The sequence below is a fragment of the Protopterus annectens genome, chromosome 7.part0 (assembly GCF_019279795.1).
Source record: "Protopterus annectens isolate FY-2018-M chromosome 7.part0, PAN1.0, whole genome shotgun sequence".
In the NCBI taxonomy this organism is placed as follows: domain Eukaryota; kingdom Metazoa; phylum Chordata; order Ceratodontiformes; family Protopteridae; genus Protopterus; species Protopterus annectens.
In genome coordinates, this window is record NC_056739.1 from 1,611,630,813 (window position 1) to 1,611,650,812 (window position 20,000).

The 20,000-nt window shown below is 38.1% G+C and overlaps 1 protein-coding gene across 3 annotated transcripts in view; it reads left to right on the forward strand.

Annotated features, from left to right (window-relative positions):
- The window catches only part of SEMA3F (semaphorin 3F), an 861,789-nt gene that overhangs the window by 676,450 nt on the left and 165,339 nt on the right, over positions 1 to 20,000 (forward strand). For all 3 annotated transcript variants that reach the window (XM_044078156.1, XM_044078155.1, XM_044078157.1), the window contains 2 exons: positions 2,267 to 2,381; positions 15,155 to 15,224. In XM_044078156.1, the coding sequence (XP_043934091.1) occupies positions 2,267 to 2,381; positions 15,155 to 15,224 (185 nt within the window). The remainder of the gene's footprint in view (positions 1 to 2,266; positions 2,382 to 15,154; positions 15,225 to 20,000) is intronic.

The following is a 20,000-nucleotide window of genomic DNA, read 5'->3' on the forward strand; positions in this document are numbered from 1 at the left end:
AACTTTTCAAGTATTAGTTTTGAATGATTAAGGAAAACTTGCTTTTTCGTGTGTTTTGTATTAAATAAAATGAAACTGGAAATAGAAAAACTGTTAGCAGCTTAAAGTAAGCAAAGATCAGAGTAATTCAGCTGAAAAGAAGCACTGATTTTGCTTTTGTACACAATCTAAAAAAGCCAGTGACTTGAAACATTGTCACTATAACTAAAAATGAATCATTTATGATGTCATCAACAGTGACAATAATTTATTATGTCTGGCCTTTATCATTTTTATAAGGTAAGTCCTTATGGTGGCCACTAGGGATATTGAAAATAAAAACATATAATAAGAAACACATATAATAAAAAACATGGTGATTAAGATGCATCAAATTTCAATATATGATGACAAATACTTTTTTTCAGTTTTAGGGCAGCGTACTCCTTAATTTATCTTATTCTGTCACATGTTCTTGATTTGGAGCTTTTTCCCTGATTGCTTCTGGTTTTGTTCCTGATTCTGGAAGTTAGAGGTTGAGAGTTATGATATGCTCTGAATTAAGTGTGCTAACTATGTAGGCACTGCTCTGTAGTATGATATGCACTGTATCAAGCCTGCTAACTATACAGACACTGCTCCATAATATGATATGCACTGTATCAAGCCTGCTAACTAAACAGACACTGCTCCATAGTATGATATGCACTGTATCAAGCCTGCTAACTATACAGACACTGTTCCATAGTATGATATGCACTGTATCAAGCCTGCTAACTAAACAGACACTGTTCCATAGTATGATATGCACTGTATCGTCTGCTAACTATACAGACACTGTTCCATAGTATGATATGCACTGTATCAAGTCTGCTAACTATACAGACACTACTCCATAGTATGATATGCACTGTATCAAGCCTGCTAACTATACACATACTGTTCCATAGTATGATATGCACTTTATCAATTCTGCTAACTATACAGACACTGCTCCATAGTATGATATGCACTGTATCAGGCCTGCTAACTAAACAGACACTGCTCCATAGTAAGATATGCACTGTATCAAGTCTGATAACTATACAGACACTGCTCCATAGTATGATATGCACTGTATCAAGCCTGCTAACTATACACATACTGTTCCATAGTATGATATGCACTGCATCAAGTCTGCTAACTATACAGCCACTGCTCCATAATATGATATGCACTGTATCTAGCCTGCTAACTATACAGACACTGCTCCATAGTATGATATGCACTGTATTAAGTTCGCTAACTAAAAAGGGACTGATCCACAGTATGATATGCACTGTATCAAGTCTGATAACTATACAGACACTGCTCCATAGTATGTTATGCACTGCATCAAGTCTGCTAACTAAACAGACACTGCTCCATAGTATGATATGCACTATATCTAGCCTGCTAACTAAACAGAAACTGCTCTGTAGTATGATATGCACTGTATCAAGTCTGCTAACTAAACAGAAACTGCTCCATAGTATGATATTCACTGCAAATCTGCTAACTAAACAGAAACTGTTCCATAGTATGATATGCACTATATCAAGCCTGCTAACTTAACAGAAACTGCTCTGTAGTATGATATTCAATGCATCAAGTATGCTAACTAAACAGACACTGCTCCATAGTATGATATGCACTGTATCAAGCCTGCTAACTAAACAGAAACTGCTTCATAGTATGATATTCACTGCAAATCTGCTAACTAAACAGAAACTGTTCCATAGTATGATATGCACTATATCAAGCCTGCTAACTAAACAGAAACTGCTCCATAGTATGATATTCAATGCATCAAGTCTGCTAACTAAACAGACACTGCTCCATAGTATGATATGCACTATATCTCGCCTGCTAACTAAAAAGACACCACTCCATAGTATGATATGCACTGTATCAAGTCTGCTAACTAAAATGACACTGCTCCTTAGTATGATATGCGCTGTATCAAGTCTGCTAACTAAAAACGGACTGCTTTATAGTATGATAGGCACTGTATCAAGTCTAACAAAACGACACTGCTGCATTGTATGATATGCACTGTGTCAAGTCTGCTGACTAAAAAGACACCACTCCATAGTATGATATGCACTGTATCAAGTCTTCTAGCTAAGACACTGCTACATAGTATGATATGCACTGTATCGAGTCTGCTAACTAAAAAGACATTACTCCATGTCTGTATGTGCTTCCCTCACCCCTTCCAATCACTCAGAGACTTCCAGGACTGACATTTTATTATCTTTCTTTTCAGAATGATGATGGAGGTCACTGCTGCCTTGTTAATAAATGGAGCACTTTTCTGAAGGCACGTCTCATCTGTTCTGTTCCAGGACCAGATGGCATTGAGACACATTTTGATGAATTACGTAAGTAGCTGTAAGCTATAATTTACATTTAATGAGTCAATGTGTGCAGTGTGAATCTTTATTTACTTACTTGCTTATGTGTTAAATTGCCTATATGTAGGCCCTGTTCAAGTTAACAATACAGCAGGTAATTTTGCGAGATAAAAGTAATTTCAACATTATTTAAAGGAATGTAAGTACACAGAAGAGAGGATAGCAAATACAAATCGACTGTTATGGCCTAATAGGTGTATGGGCTAAGCTAAAAAGAATATCATATGGGATCACATATTTGTTTGTCACAGACATAGAAGCACATAACTGTCACTTTGACTCTGGGACTTCACAACTCTGTTCCATAAGTACTGAATAGTAACACAGTTCAGCATTTAATCTGTTTTAAGTCATTTTGTTTTTTACTGGCTAGACCCACAAGCATCTTTTCAAAGGTGAAACCAGCAAAAGTATACCTGGTTAACTAACTTAATTAAACTAGCAGCTCACAGCCTTAATGCTCTATATGCTGTGCTGTACTGCTAGGTCCTTGATGGCAAACTCTCTGCAGTTAACTTGAATCAGGCCCTGCTATTGATAAGCATGGTGTGCCAAAGCTTTTGTGAATTAAGTTCAGTACACATAAACATAGTGCATCGATGTATATGTGCTTCTTGAGTGCTATGTTTAGTATACTGTGTTTCAATACTGAGATTCCCAGACTTAAATCATAGTAATCAGTAGTGGTGTAGAACAGACCTAACTGTGACACACAGAACAGCATAGTACATCACTGTGTGCTATGTGCTCCTGTGGTCCATATGGGGAGAGGCGCATAACATGGTAGCACTGAATAGTATAACTGGAAGGAGCAGCTTATTAGAGTATAACATACCTTAACAAAGCAACTGCACAAAACTATTTAATAAGATATATTACACCTTACAAAGTCACTGTTCCTGGTTGTACTGTGGTCTACCATCTTGAGTAAGACTTGGTCAGGTGTTGTGCCAGCTCCCAGAGGCAAGAGTTTGGTGACATCACTCTGTGTGTATATGTAGAGTGGGTGTGCAGAATATGTATGGCTATGGTAAGAGGTTTGCTGCATGACAGGGAGCTCCATTGCTAGTTGGGCTGTTATGCTTTATTTTAAGTCAGTCTTAATGCAATGCTCAGCTCTATATGCTGAACAGATATCATCAGGGAAGGTTGACTGCTGTTTCCAAAAACAATACACCATCTGTTTACAAGTAAATGGAGTCTCATAAGTTATCCTACTGGAGCCAGCAGGTATGCAATGCATATAGCATACTCTTTATTAATTGCATATGATCCATGGGAGGTTAATTAACATGCATGGTATATGAATGATGTACTGTGTTTACAGAATAGGGTGGAAGACATACAAGGTTTTGTCCCAGTGTGTACCGTCCTTTTTGAATAACAAAAGGTAAATATGCATTGCACAGGCATCCTACATGCCAGCCTTACTCTATGGCACACAGTGGTTTCTGAACAGCATCACTGAGTCTGTGTGGTGTGACCTTTAAAAAATATGTCTAATGTTCAATATACTACAAATGAAGACTGTAGTGTTCACAACTAGAATCCTGTTGTTCAGACCAGGTGTTTTCCATAAGTAAAAAGGATTTGCTTACTGTTAACATGGAGATAAATGAACTTCACTTCATAAAAAATCCAGCGCCTTATCAACAACCAGTATCATTTAGTGAAGCATAATTCTCAGTTTACTATGCCCATGTAAGCCATGCAGTGTTGATGACTTTGATCAAACACCTAACATAACGTTCTCTTTTATATGCAGTGCTAGTGCCAGATGTTTCACAAAAGACAATTTTCAAATTAAACTAATTGAAGGAAAAGAAACCAATAACACCAAAAAATAACCAGAAAAGCATCTCCTCCCATGCAACAATGTAATAAAACAAACAGCAACTAAAACAAGAAAAAATGAGACAAATATGCAGATGTCACAGTTTTGCCCAGCTCTACCCCCATACATACATATATATATATATATATATATATATATATTTATATATATATATATATATATATATATGTATTTATATATATATGTATATATATATATATATATATATATATATATATATATTTATAGGTTTACTATTGTTTCATCGAACAGAAAAACATTTTCCATTTGGAAAAACGAATAGTAATACCGAAATGAAAAATAACAAATGGTGACAATGTCGAACCAAATGCTCGACACATTTGACTCAAATTTGTTGTCAAAACCACCATGTGATAGCCATATAGGAGCTGATGTAAATCAGACTCCTATATGACAAATCATGTTTGTGTGCCCCCCACACCCCCCCTACTTATATATTCTAACTCCGAGACCACACTACACTGGGGATGTGGATGAATTTGCACTCCCCACTGTACCACGATCTCCATGCAGATAGTCGACTTACACTTACGCGAATACAGTAATGCATTCGCATAAGTGTAGTCGACGATCTGGTTCACAAATGTTTGTGCGCTCAACATTCTGATGTTCGGCACATTGCAGCCGACAGAATGTAATTCGCACAAATGTATGTAAACCATATATATATATATATATATATATATAAGTACAGTGTCAGAAGTACAATGAAAAACATGTTTATTCAAATACATTTCATTTAGTACAGAAAGAAAGAAAATTTTGGCTAAGCATACCACACACTGAAAAATGCTGATAAAATGAATTTCTTTTCATTGAATGTCTCCCCAAGAAGTTGCACAGCATTTGTTCTCTTAGTGCCACGCAGATAATGAGAAGTTGTAGAATTCTACATGATTTACTCTTTGGCCCTATCAAGCATCCATTGCTGTGACCTTAATATAAATGGCTAAACTGGGTTTCATTTTTATACAAGCAAAACTTAGTCCTACTCCATTTCTATTTAACCTGATACTTTCTTTCTAGTTTACTGCTCTTCTGCTGGAAATCTTCATAACTCATCTGTTCAGCTTATAACATAACCAAGGTTGTACAACCTGGTGACACTGTTTCTTTAAGCATGCTGAAGTATCTAGCACAGTTTTCTGATGGACCCAGAAGTAGCTACAAAATCTCTAAATTCAGGAGTAAAATGCACTACACTTCTTTTAGTAAATGTTTTGTAAGAAGGGATTCACCTAATTTTACACTTGTTCTATGTACAAAGCTCCTGTAACAAGGGATTCCCCTAATTTTACAACACTTGTTCTATTTTCAAAGCACCTGTAACAAGGGATTCACCTAATTTTACAACACTTGTTCTATGTACAAACTCCTGTAACAAGGGATTCATCTAATTTTACAACACTTGTTCTATGTACAAACTCCTGTAACAAGGGATTCACCTAATTTTACAACACTTGTTCTATGTACAAAGATCCTGTAACAGGGGATTTGTCCAATTTCACAACACTTGTTCTATGTACAAAGCTCCTGTGACAAGGGATTCACCTAATTTTACAACACTTGTTCTATGTACAAAGCTCCTGTAACAAGGGATTTGTCTAATTTTACAACACTTGTTCTATGTACAAACTCCTGTAACAAGAGATTCATCTAATTTTACAACACTTGTTCTATGTACAAACTACTGTAACACGGGATTCACCTAATTTTACACTTGTTCTATGTACAAAGCTCCTGTAACAAGGGATTTGTCTAATTTTACAACACTTGTTCTATGTACAAACTCCTGTAACAAGAGATTCATCTAATTTTACAACACTTGTTCTATGTACAAAGCTCCTGTAACAAGGGATTCACCTAATTTTACACTTGTTCTATGTACAAACTCCTGTAACAAGGGATTCGGCTAATTTTACACTTGTTCTATGTACAAACTGTAACAAGGGATTTGTCTAATTTTACAACACTTGTTCTATGTGCAAACTCCTGTAACAAGGGATTCACCTAATTTTACAACACTTGTTCTATGTACAAAGATCCTGTAACAGGGGATTTGTCCAATTTCACAACACTTGTTCTATGTACAAAGCTCCTGTGACAAGGGATTCACCTAATTTTACAACACTTGTTCTATGTACAAAGCTCCTGTAACAAGGGATTTGTCTAATTTTACAACACTTGTTCTATGTACAAACTCCTGTAACAAGAGATTCATCTAATTTTACAACACTTGTTCTATGTACAAACTACTGTAACACGGGATTCACCTAATTTTACACTTGTTCTATGTACAAAGCTCCTGTAACAAGGGATTTGTCTAATTTTACAACACTTGTTCTATGTACAAACTCCTGTAACAAGAGATTCATCTAATTTTACAACACTTGTTCTATGTACAAAGCTCCTGTAACAAGGGATTCACCTAATTTTACACTTGTTCTATGTACAAAGCTCCTGTAACAAGGGATTCACCTAATTTTACAACACTCATACTATGTACAAACTCCTGTAACAAGGGATTCATCTAATTTTACAACACTTGTTCTATGTACAAACTCCTGTAACAAGGGATTTGTCTAATTTTACAACACTTGTTCTATGTACAAACTCCTGTAACAAGGGATTCATCTAATTTTACACTTGTTCTATGTACAAACTCCTGTAACAAGAGATTCATCTAATTTTACAACACTTGTTCTATGTACAAACTCCTGTAACATGCTCACTTAAACACGTACCTTTTCCCCCTCCTCTTTCTTTCCTTCATTTTCCTTCATACAGACATTATTTTTACACACCTGGAATATTTCTACTTAAATTTTTTTACTGTACTTCCTTTCTGCATTCTTCTTTCGTATGTGAATACTCTGCAGCCTAACTATTGCACTGCTTTGCTTTTTCGTATGTTGCACTACAGTGTGTTGTAATGTATTGCTTTACAGTTATTCACCTTTTGTTACCAGGACACATTTAATATGTTGTTTTCTATCATTCTGACGTACTTATAACTGTAAACTATAATTCAGTTGTTCTGTTTGTTCACCATTATGCTAATATTTCCTGTTGTTTTTAATCCCAGACATTCCCTGAAAGTGGGCTTCATCCCAGCTGGATATCCCAAATAACAAACCATAAATAAATAGTAAATAGTGCTAATCACAGACTCCAGGAATGAGAATACATACTACAGGGTTTCATCTAAACTGCAACAGAATGACATTGTGATATTTTGTATTACATTACACTTGTTTAATAGCAAAAGAAGTATTCACCTTTAAATGGACCACAGACAGCAATCAAGAAAATAGGATTACTGACAAAATGATTGCAATACTACATAACTCATCTAAATAAAAATAAACTACACAGAAATATAACTAAACTGTAAAAGTAACAAGGTGTACCTTAACCCACACTACTTATAAAATAATGCACGCACAAGCTAGATTTTTCACTGTTAGATACCTTAAATCTCCTGTAATGGAGGCCCATGGGATATATGCAAATGACCTCTTAAGGACTTCGTGTTTCACAAGTCTTCTGAATATCCATGAACTTTTTACTTTTTACGTCTTTATGGAAAAATTTACAGTGCTGATGTAGTCAATAAAAAGGCCAAAACATGCTTGTCTACAGCTAGTGGGGTTTGACTTAAGTGGCCTGAATATATCCATAAAGACTTAAAAAGTAACTAGTCATGTCCCAGTGACTGAGTCAGGCTACATGCATGGGATGAGCTGGAACCTTCTGCTGGCATGGAACTCCCACCCTGCTCACTCTCCTCAGCTGTAGCCTGTGTGAAGCAGCTGACTCACCTGCAGGTCAGATGGACCACTGTGACCCACGTTTGAGAGACAAAAAGGGAAGGAAACCATTAGTAAGAAGGATCATAAGCTGGCACATCAAACATGCTACGGGTGTGGAAATAGGACTTCAGTAACCCTGCTGCACCATTTGTCTCAAGGCAAAAGGGATGTCAGCACCATCATATATTACACAGTGGTCAATGACAGTGCAAAGCTACAGCTACTCATATATGTTCAAGGAAGCAGAAGCCTGAGATGGTGCCCACAGTCCCAGGCAGATACTGCAATACAGTGTGTATGCACAGTTAAGCAGATGCAGGACAAAGTGTCAAGAGCTAGGCCAGCAATCTACTCCACCACAAGCAGGAACTATGGAACACAAGCAGTTTTATTATCACATGTGTATGTAACAGAAGCATGAAATGATGGCCACAATCCCCTGAGAGGCACTGTTATGTGCCCTATACCACAAAGAAGCTCAATGCCACAACAACAGCACAGACAGCATTCAAAACGTCACCCTCAATAGCCAACTGGGTATACCCTGGGGTCTTTCAGAGGGAAAAAAAACTATAAAGAATACACTTGTAAAACACAAAAAACAGGATATTAGCTGCAGTGTGACACATAACAGAAACAGCAGACACACACACTGCACCATCTCAAACATTCCTGCCTCACCTCTACTTGCCATGCCCAGAGGTCTTCAGAGCAGTGGTAGCACTAATCATCATACTAGTGCCTGCACGTCTAACTGGTAAGGGGTATGTCAGTTGCCCTGGACAGCTGGTCTGTCAGTTTAGACCAGGCATCCGGGCATCCATCTTATGGAATGAACCTGCATAAAGTCTTAATGACTGCTCCCTCAATTGGCTATGTAGGAAAAATAGCATTATTTTGGTCACATTAACATACAAGGCAGGTACTTTCTCTGGGGCAGCAGCATCATCAAACATCACCATGACCCTAAAGCACTACAAAATGGCAATGTGAGAGTCATGTCCTATATGCCAACTGGAATCATTATTAGAGCACCTTACTGAAGTGATGTTGCATGACATGAGTACATGCAGAGTCTGCCAGCAGAAGTAGCCTTATACAGTATATCAATAATGTGCAGCACAATATGTTTACACCTTATGTTGCTCAAGTTCTGTGAAATGCCAGTATAATCTAGTCTCATTAGCATATACATAGTAAGCGCTAAAGATATTAGCATCGTTGAAGCAGTAGCAGACATCTTAACAAACTGAAGTGCTATCCAACTGCACATAAGCAGGTGTTCCACAAGATAAGAGTCCAAAGAAGGTATAAAGGGGTCTACAGTACTGTGGCTTAGGCCACTGCAACAGAATCCCAGCCACATGAATACTGGCCTTTTGTGACAGTACTGTGGCTTAGTAACACTAGTTCTCATGCTCATGCTTGCTGCAACATACATCTGTAGTTGCAGAATGTATAAGTTATGCACCTGTAGACCTACAATGGTATCCAAGGGATGGCAGCCCACTACAGTAGGATTGCCACCATCTCCCCCTATAATCTGCTCTAGTTTATGTATCAACATTGTTGCATACCAATATGCTGATGCTTGGGACTAGGTGATGTTAACACTACTTGATGAAAGGTTGCATTAATGATTTAGATTTTGCTGGCCTACTACAGGCAGCTGGAAACAAACTAAGGACAGGTCCCCCACCCCACTCTCCTGCTTGTCTTTCACATTCAGTTGTAGTCTGCCATAGCACACCTGCTGGGGGCATACACTCACATTACCTTACTTACTGGCATGACATCCACGTCTACTGTGGCACACCTGCTGGAGGCATACACTCACATTACCTTACTTATTCCATGTCTACCATGGCGCACCTGTGAGGGGGGGGCATACACTCACATTACCTTACCTTAGCTACTGGCATGACATCCATGTCTATCATGGCACACCTGCTGGGGGCAAACACTCACATTACCTTACCTTATCTACTGGCATAACATCCAAGTCTACTGTGGCACATCTGCTGGGGGCATACACTCACATTACCTTACCTACTGGCATGACATCCATGTCTACCATAACACACTTGCTGGGGGCATACACTCACATTATCTTACCTACTAGCATGACATCCATGTCTACCTTGGCACATCTGCTAGGGGCATAAACTCACATTACCTTACCTACTGGCATGACATCCATGTCTACCATGGCACACCTGCTGAGGGCATACACTCACATTACCTTGCTCACTGGCATGACATCCATGTCTACCATGGCCCTCCTGCTGGGGGCATGTACTTATATTACCTTACCTACTGGCATGACATCCATGTCTACCATGGCACACCTGATGAGGGCATACACTCACATTACCTTACCTTACCTACTGGCATGACATCCATGTCTACCATGGCACACCTGCTGGTTGCTAACATTCACATTACCTTACCTTACATACTGGCATGACATCCATATCTACCATGCCACATCTGCTGGGGGCATATACTCACATTACCTTACCTACTGGTGTGACATCCATGTCTACCATGGCACACATGCTGGGAGGGATGCACTCACATTACCTTACCTACTGGCATAAAATCCATGTCTACTATGGCACACATGCTGGGGGCAAACACTCACATTACCTTACCTTACCTACTGGCATGACAACCATCTCTACTGTGGCACATCTGCTGGGGGCATACACTCACATTACCTTACCTACTGGTATGACATCCATATATACAATGGCGCACCGGCTGGGTGGGAGTATACACTCACATTGCCTTACCTACTGGTATGACATCCATGTTTATCATGGCCCACCTGCTGGGGGCATACACTTACATTACCTTACCTACTGGCATGACATCCACGCTACCAATCTGCCCCTGTGAGACATCATGCCTGCAATCCTAGAAGTTGAATCCCCTAAAGCTCTAAGTTGACCCTGTGCATTGCACATGCCAAAACCTTTTCCTTTCCCATGTCTGCCCCTCCCATTAAACACCTTGTTAGCTAGTCAAACACTCCTGTGTCCAGCAGATCTGTGACCCCACCCCCCCCCCCACCATCTCTCTCTCTCCCTATCTAACTCTATCTTGTGTTGATTAGCCAGGCCAACATATGTGTGAACTCAACTCACACATCACCTGCCCACTCACATGGTTTACTCCCTTCCTAGGTGAGTGCATGTTCTCCAAAGGCACTGGAGAGCAGATGTTAGACAAGTTCAACCCTGCCAAAAACAAATTCCTGCTGCTGGCACTCAATGCCCATTGGCAAAGTCTGAATGGGAAAGAAGGAGCCCATTAGCCTTTGTGGAACTGTGTATGGGATATAATGACCTATAACATTAATACAGTCAGTGATACGATTCTCAGAACACTGCAATACTGGAACTGTTCCAATGGCATGATAAGACAGGGCTTGCAGATGACAGACAAAATAATGATGGAAAAGACTGCAACTAGAAGGCAGTGGAGGGGTGCTTCCCACCACAGCCCTCACAGAAAATTAGTCTTCTTGGGATTCTTACATGGAGATGATGAAGGAGATAGACTATCCTTCCAGGAGGTGTTGACACTGGTTCTTGGAGTTGGCTGACATCTAGTATCTCACATGGAAACCAGACACAGACTGTAATTTAAGAGGCTTGATACACTGGATCAGAAGAAACCATTACATAAATGAAGAAACATTGGGATACCTAGAAAAAGAAGTGACAGAAAAAGTGAGGTAAGAAAAGGAACAAAAAAAAAAAAAAAAGATTATTGAAATGTATAAAAAGAAGCATGGACATAGAAAAGAAAAATAGATCTTATATGATGTGATTTTATGTAGGGAAGAAAAGCAAACAAACTGGTGCAAAAAACTGCAGCTCCAAAGATATATGAAAAGAAATACGGGCAAAGACACCCAGATATGGTAAATTTTACAATAAAAACCTATGCCCACAAAGAGGAAATATAACTGAAAGCAAGAATTGTATCAAGGTTGAAATTAAACACATAGAAAGTGAAGTGACATACTATCTGCAAAGTGAAGGATTTAGTACAGAAACCCCATCACAGGTATTGCTGCAACATGATTAGGCCAATGAGTTCCCAAATGGAGGAGCACAGATAAAGAATGGATGCATCTGAAGAAGATACACCACAGGGTGATGTTCTGGAACTTTCTGTAGAAGACTCGTATGAAAGTCCAGTTAGAAATGTACAGCAAGGGAAAAAAGAGGAAACCGGTCTCAAAGAGAATGCTCTCAGTCCAGAAGAAAATGAACCAAGAAGGAAAACCTGCTTGATTTAATAGAGATGGATAAATATATTAAGATGGAGCAAATAAATTACAGAAAGTAAATATGATCTAATATGTTAGAAGACATGTAAAACAGGTCAAACAGTAAATTGGACTGTTAAGAGAAATTCATGAGATATAACAGAAATGAATATGATATACTAAAGTGCAGCTAAACTGACAACAGATAGTGTTACCACAAAAAAATGTACAGTTACAAAAAAAGGAAGGGAACATGTAGAATGCCGTCATGTAAACATCAAATTGAGAAAACTGTAAAGCAACTAGACTAGAAGTATGAGCGTTGGAAAAATACAGAAACGGGAACAAATCATGAAAGATTCTCAAAAAGATAGAGGTGGTTAAGGCAACACATAATATTAAATCTGACTTGAATTTGTCATACAATATTTCCAATAATAAATTAAAATGTCATCACAAGCAGAAAAAAAAAACGTATAAAGTATGTAGATAAACACAAAGGAAAAGTATAAAACAAGCAATTCATTGATGATGCAAAAAACTTTTACAGATATTTGGGAAACAAAACAAAAGCAATAGAAACAACACCAGCAAAAAGAAGGTATACATACATTCATTTTTGAGAAGCATTTATTAAGACTCTAGAAGCCTTAAACAAAATAGTAAGAAATTCTAATACAGAGGATATGAAATGAGAGGGAGTTACATAACAACAGGAAAATTTGTACTCCTGCTTATGAATGAACCTGCAAACCATCGTAAGAACTATAGGCCAACATATTGCCTTCCAGCAATATATAAATTATACTTTGGAATTGATGCAGATAGAGTTTATAGCCATCTAGAAAAACATTCAGTCATGGTTATAGAACAAAAAAAATAACAAAAAGGTCATATGGAACACAGGATTATCTGCTGTTAAAGGAGAAGAATCTAAGTTTGGCATTGATAGATCACAAAAAAGATAACAGTATCCAACATTTATGGATTGTGGAATGCTTACAAATGCATAGCATACACCTTACACTGACAATTGCATTGCAGTGTCTAGGAAACTGGGCTGTGGTACAGGGATAATTATTATCCCAAGAAAACAAATTCAAAGGGGGGTATTCCAGAGTACTTGCTTGTCACCACTGTTGTTTTGTCTTGCCCTTAACCCATGTTTATTTAATAGGCTAGGCTATGATTACAGTTTAACTTCCAGAAACCAACCCTGCTCAAAGACATCTCATCTACATTTTGAAAATGATGTAAAACTGTATAGTTCATGAGATGAGGATCTGAAAGCACAACTTCAAATTGTTAATTCTTTTAGCATATGAAAAAGTTTTAACTTTGGTTTTGATAAATGTGCAGAAGCAACATTAATAAGAGGAAATCTACAATATCAAAGAAAATTACAGCCTGCAATAGGAATGCGATATAAAGGATTTTAATGATGATGAGGGAGTGTATAAATATTTAGGAATAGACAAAGGGACCAAAACAAAAGAAATTTGGAAAGCCCAAAACTATTGTGCCAAGTTTAGAAAATTCTTACAACAACCAACTACATTCTAACCATGATCTGATGTGGCAATAGCTAAAGAGAGGTAAATCTGAATCAAAAGATGAAAGGCTAATAATGGAAACTCAAGATAGGAGACAATGAACAAGACTGTGAAAAAGTGAGCGAAACATATGAATGCAGGTTCGGTAAAACAGAAATGGAAACAGTCACAGCATCTCACTCCTACTACTTCCTTTTTTGGTCTGCATATTCTTTTACTCACTGTCTGCTTTGCTGATAAAGGTATTTAGATGGCTGCTCCATACCTTCCCTACTATAAATCCGTGCTAGTTAACTTCTACCTCACCCTTTCTATATTGTAACTGTGCACTCCAGCACTCAGTATGACTTCACAGATGAATTAATCAGCATCTTTGGGGTTACTAGGCTGATCATCTGATATTTCCAAACTATAGCCAGTACCACAGGAAAGGTCACCCAAATGGGTGCTCCTTGCAGCCAGATATCCTCTGTGATGGAGTCAGGTGCTGTATAATTTAGCTGAACAATCAGGCTGGATTTTTATATTGTCTGCATCCAGCTGCATTGCTTTTATTTGTCTATTTTTAGACAAAATCTGCTCACTGATCTCACAGCTGTGTATATAACAAATCACATGGCATATACTATACACATAGAATATGGAAACATTTTGAGAAGTATGCACCATTTAATGAATTGTAACCCCCCCAAGAAGTGGGATAATAAAACAACTCAAAAAATATTAATGGATATGTATGTAATACTCTTCTTGCAATATTACAAGCACTAGGAAAATGATCAGCAATCATCTGCAAATGTCAGAAGGCAGTAATGTAACATTTAAATGTATATAATGCAGTATAACACATGCATATATTAAAGCTAAACACTATAAACAAGGACAGCCTGCAAATATTTGGTAGTTACAGCTTTGTGATTGCAACAGACTTTTTGCCACTTACAAGTTTTTAGTAATATGGGCAAATGTTTTACATTTTAAACCTAACCATTGTGTTGTGGTTACACAGAGTCATTGTGTACCTCTGTGAAAAAAATTAGGGTGTAATCACATTTCAGATACTGCTAAAAACTGTTTGCTATTAAACCTTGGAGTCAGTGCTTAATAGAGTTGCAGCAGCGAAAGTATAGCCTATGTATCAGCTAGGCTATTTTTAAAATTGTTACTCAGTTCTATAATATGCTAATAGTAACAGTTCTCTTTGTCCTTTCTTTCAGAGGATGTGTTTATCCAGCAGACTCAGGACATCAAGAATCCAGTCATTTATGCTGTGTTTGCTGCTTCTGGGTAAGTAGTGAGAGAGAAGGGCAGGGACTAAAAATTCAGCTTTCCAGCAGAGGACCCACCCTAAGCCATGGTGAGGCTCATATGATGCTATATAAAGGGAAAAATGATGCATTTGTATTATTATGTCTGTAGTAATGTCTTACGTAGGAGAAGAGACTTAGTACATATTCCACTTGACAGATATGTTTACCACCACATTCCCTGAAAGCAAGGAAAGCAGTGTGTCAAGGCTACAGCATGTATGATACTACTGACCGACTGTCTGTACTACTGCTAACAGATTTGGCAGTGCATCGTGGGGGGGGGGGGGGGGTATTAGCGTGTGTACTTTCCCATGCACAAAAGTGCATTTGAAGAAGCAGAATTTTAATTAAGCAGGTAATCAGCTGAACAACAGACACTTGGGAAAAGTCTGAGCAGAATAACGTAATACATAAAGTGAACTGAATATTATTCTTTAGTTAGTGAGACATTCCAAGACTCATCACTTTTTGTTCACCTGAAATGTAAACAGTTAGCTGACTTGATAATACAGTTCAGTTGCAGGAAGTTGGGTCTTTCAAGCAATTGTGTCAGTTAAGAACAAATCTGTCAAACTGGGCATTCTTCAAACACCTGAATTAATCTACTGAGGGAGTGTTACATCTTGTAATACACTTGCATTACTGTTAGTCTTCTAACAGGCCTAGGTGCGTATGGGGTACCAGTTTAGATCTGTAAGGGGCAGATCTCATCAGTATCATATGTAGTAGGAGCTTACCATTCCACCATCATCCTTCAAGGAATAGTCCCAGGTATGTTATAAAAGCATTCCACTCATGCTTTTTACCTACCAGATTCAAATACTGCTACTGCAGTTTTCTAAGCCATTTCTGTATTCAAGACGTACAAGTATTACAAAAATATCCCAAATCCTGTATACTGAGCAGTGGTTGCAGGTAAAGCTAACAGGCTGTCTGGTTGCCTGACACTTGGATTAGAGCATTAAGGAGCTGTTATTAAGCTGTTTCTTGTGGTCCAGTGGTGCAAGGTTTGATTCCCTATGCCTCTATTGCATAACTGTGTGATCCAGAACAAGTCATTTAACTAATCACCACTCCTGGGCTGAGTCTAAAAAAGGTCTATGGAGGTCAATGTTCTACCCCAGAAAATAAGTACAAAATAAATAAACAGCATTCCAAAGATGGTGTTAGTAAAATGGGCCATACAGCTTGCACTGCACAGTTTACTTACACAGGTTGTTTTGTTACAGCAGGTGCAAAAACAACCAAAAATACATGCAGTGCATTACACTACTGACACCCCTTATGTGCAATAACCATCACCCAAAAATCCTTTTACAAATCACATAAGCTCTTTGCGCTAACAAATAAAAAAAATGCCAGAAAGACACAACCAAGCTAGAGTCTTCACTGTTCATTACCTTAAACCTCCTCTAGTGAAGGCCATTGGGATATATGCAAGTGGCCCTTTAAGGACATACCAGTATTTCAGCTACATTGCTTATGAAGGCCCATGACCTTTTACTTCGTGCATTTATAGGTATATTCAGGCCAATAAAGCCAGACCCCCCACTAGCTGTACACTTGGATATTCGGCCATTTTTTGACCTCATCATTACAACATTAAGCTTTAAAGATAAAACTGAACAAAGACAGAGAACCTAACAAGGAAGGAAAATTTCCTTAACACAGCCTTAAGCTGTAAAGATGGTCCCCATTGTTCATACCAGGGGTGGTTTATCATCTCTGAAGCAATGCTGTGATATAAAGAGAGATACAAAGCTGGGATTACAGAATGGTAGAAATCAATGTACAGGGAAACAGTGATAACTAATAAGAAACTTTGACAGGCAATTAGAAAAATGGAAGTGATATGGGACTGTATTAAGGAATGAGTAAAAGAGAACGTTAAATCATGTATTAGGAAAATATAAACATGCATGAAGAAGAGATATCCAGCATGGCTAAAGAAAGCAGCAAATCCGGCTATCATTGGAAAGTGGAAGGTCTGTAGGAGCCAAGAAAATGAAATAGGGTAAGAAATGGTCCTGTGAAGATGTTGCAGATTCGGGCACTAAAGCTTATCAGGGAGACAAAGTTGGTCCTATTGAAGAAGGGTGTCAAGGCTGTGCTGGATGACTAAAAGAAATATTAGGTGCCATAGGAAATATAAGGTAGAGTTAGTATATTACTTTTTGAAGAAAAGTAGAGAAGAACATTAGAACAGTACAGATAATCTCTGTGTTTTATACAAGAAAAAGTGACAACCCAGGAAGTGATGTGTGAACAGAAAGGGACAAATGTGAAGATGGGAACGTAACAAATAACGATGCAGAAGAGGTGCGTAGGACTCTTTGGGCAACTAAGTCACACCTCACAAGTATCAGAACTTTCTAGAACACCCGTATGTTGACAAAGACAGTAAAAGCAGTGGTGCTGCAAGACAAGAAAAGAGGCTAGCAGCTGCAGCAGTTCCCCTGCACAAAAGTAGTTTTAGGAAGGTGTCAAGCAGAACATCCTGTTAGTCTTATTTCTATTTCACAAAAGGTTATTGAAAACATTCGGTGGTGTACAAGCGTGGAGTTTCTGAATACTCTGTTGCTGATGGTTAAAAAAATAGCTTCCTGAAGAAGCAGTCTTGCCAGTCCAGCATAAGTCAGTTCTATATCTAAGTCACACTGAGGTGAACAAGTGAAACACTGTGGATGTTCTGTAGTGGACTTCAGCAATGTCATGTCTTTGACTGTTTAATTCATATAAGCTTGTTGGAATTAAGTTTAAAGTGTATGCAACTGGGACCTAAAGATGTGATCGAGTATGAAGCTGTCTGTCTGACTGGAAGCAGAGGGTGGCTCTGCCTACCACAGATTTCTAGACAAAGTACTACAGGGTACCACAGTTGGACAGCACTAATTTTTCATGTTGGTATTATAAAGATTAATGCACAGTTGAATAAAGTGATTTCCACACAGATCTATTGCAGCTAACAATGGTGGAGAAAAGCTTCATCTTGGATTTAATATACTAAAGTTAAAGTTGTGCTATTTAGTGGTGAAGGAATTGATAGACAACATGTACTCCTTGAGGGATGTCATGAAGCAAGGCAGAAATGATGAAGACTTTTGGGTAATAGCCACCTATAAGTTGAGTCATGCTTTGCAATCTTGAACCACAGCAGTAATGGATTCCAGTGGTAGTAAAGTTACCTCTCTATTGTATAAGGCACTGGTAAAGCCACAGTTAAAACACTACATACATTTATGGAGGCCATAAAGAGTAAAAGGCAATTTGATCAGTAGAAAGCATGCAAAGCAGAGTTATAAAAATGGTGAAGGGGATGAAGGTTGTGGGGTGTTAAAAAGATCTTCAAATAGGAATACGCATATTAGGAGAGAAAATAAAAAGGACAAGAGATTTTGACTGCACTGACCTATCTTGGGGTAAGTGGGACAGGTGGAGCTGAAAAGGAAAGATGGAGAGAAAAGATATGGGTGAAAATTGCTAGGTGGATGTTTCAAGAGGTTTACTTTCCAGAGGGTTGGTAGGCCCCAGGAATACAGTGCTTGAAGAAAGGTACAATTCAAGATATCGGGTGTATTCAGAGATGTTTAGGCAAGAGCAACAAAAACATGGAGCAATTGTAAGACAAGGGTAGTTGTGCAAGGGTGAGTTGCAGTCATCAGAAAGATTCAGTAGACTATGTGTCGTCTTCCATCTCCAGCTGTATAAGAAAGATTTTATACTATCTGTAAAGAAAGAATAAAAACAAGAAAGGGATCAGAGCATGGACCTGGATAGGTTTCTGAGCCTTGTCCCTGTAAAAGAAAGCTGTCTACATCATCACACTGTAATATGTCGTTGATTATTGCTTGATAAAAACGCAGCTGACAAGACTGTGATGTACACTTCAGAATGGTTTCACTCAGAAGATCAAAAATAGTCTCAAGAAAATATATGTTGATTAAAAAAAAACAGTCTTTGAATTTGTTTTGATTTTCTGTAGAGACAAGCCCCTCCTTCATGCAGGTATGTGTGTGTGTGTGTGGGGGGGGGGGTTCAAGCCCTGCGCACCCACATTTTTATAACCAACTCCAAATCTGTTGCAGTTTGAGGGATAGACAGGCACTGGCTGCTGTTGCCTTTTTCCATGAAAAAATATTTTGTGTAAAATATTTTATTCATACACTTTGCCTTTTTGCAGAGAGTGTCTGTTTGGGGGAACTGGACAGCCAAGTAAATCACAGTCATTTGGTAAGAATTTAGTTGTAAAACTGCCTTTTTCACTCTTAAAACAACTTTGATCATTTTCCATAACTTAAAAATAAAAGAGTAAAAAGATGGCACAGACAAACCAATTAGTGAAAACTACAAGAAAAACCTAGCCAAGCTAGAGTCTTTACTGTGTGATACCTGGAGACCCATGGGATATATGCAAATGACCCCTTAAGGACAGCAAGTGTTTCATTTATATGACTTCTGAATGTTCTTAACTTTTTGCTTTTTCTTTTTAAGTCTTTGTGGATGCATTCAGGCCAATAAAGCCAACCCTCTTTACATTCAGCATCTGATTAAACTACGTCTCTAACTTCAGAAATGACTCTGTTAAGACAGAACATGATTTCTAATGACTCAATGACTTGTACTCTGGTACAAATCTCAAACTGTCAAAATTGCTGTTTTGTTCCACTACTAAAACAAAAATGCAGAGGCAGTCTAATCTATTGTACCAGATGCCAAAAAGTTAATAAATAAATAAAATGTTAAATAACACAAG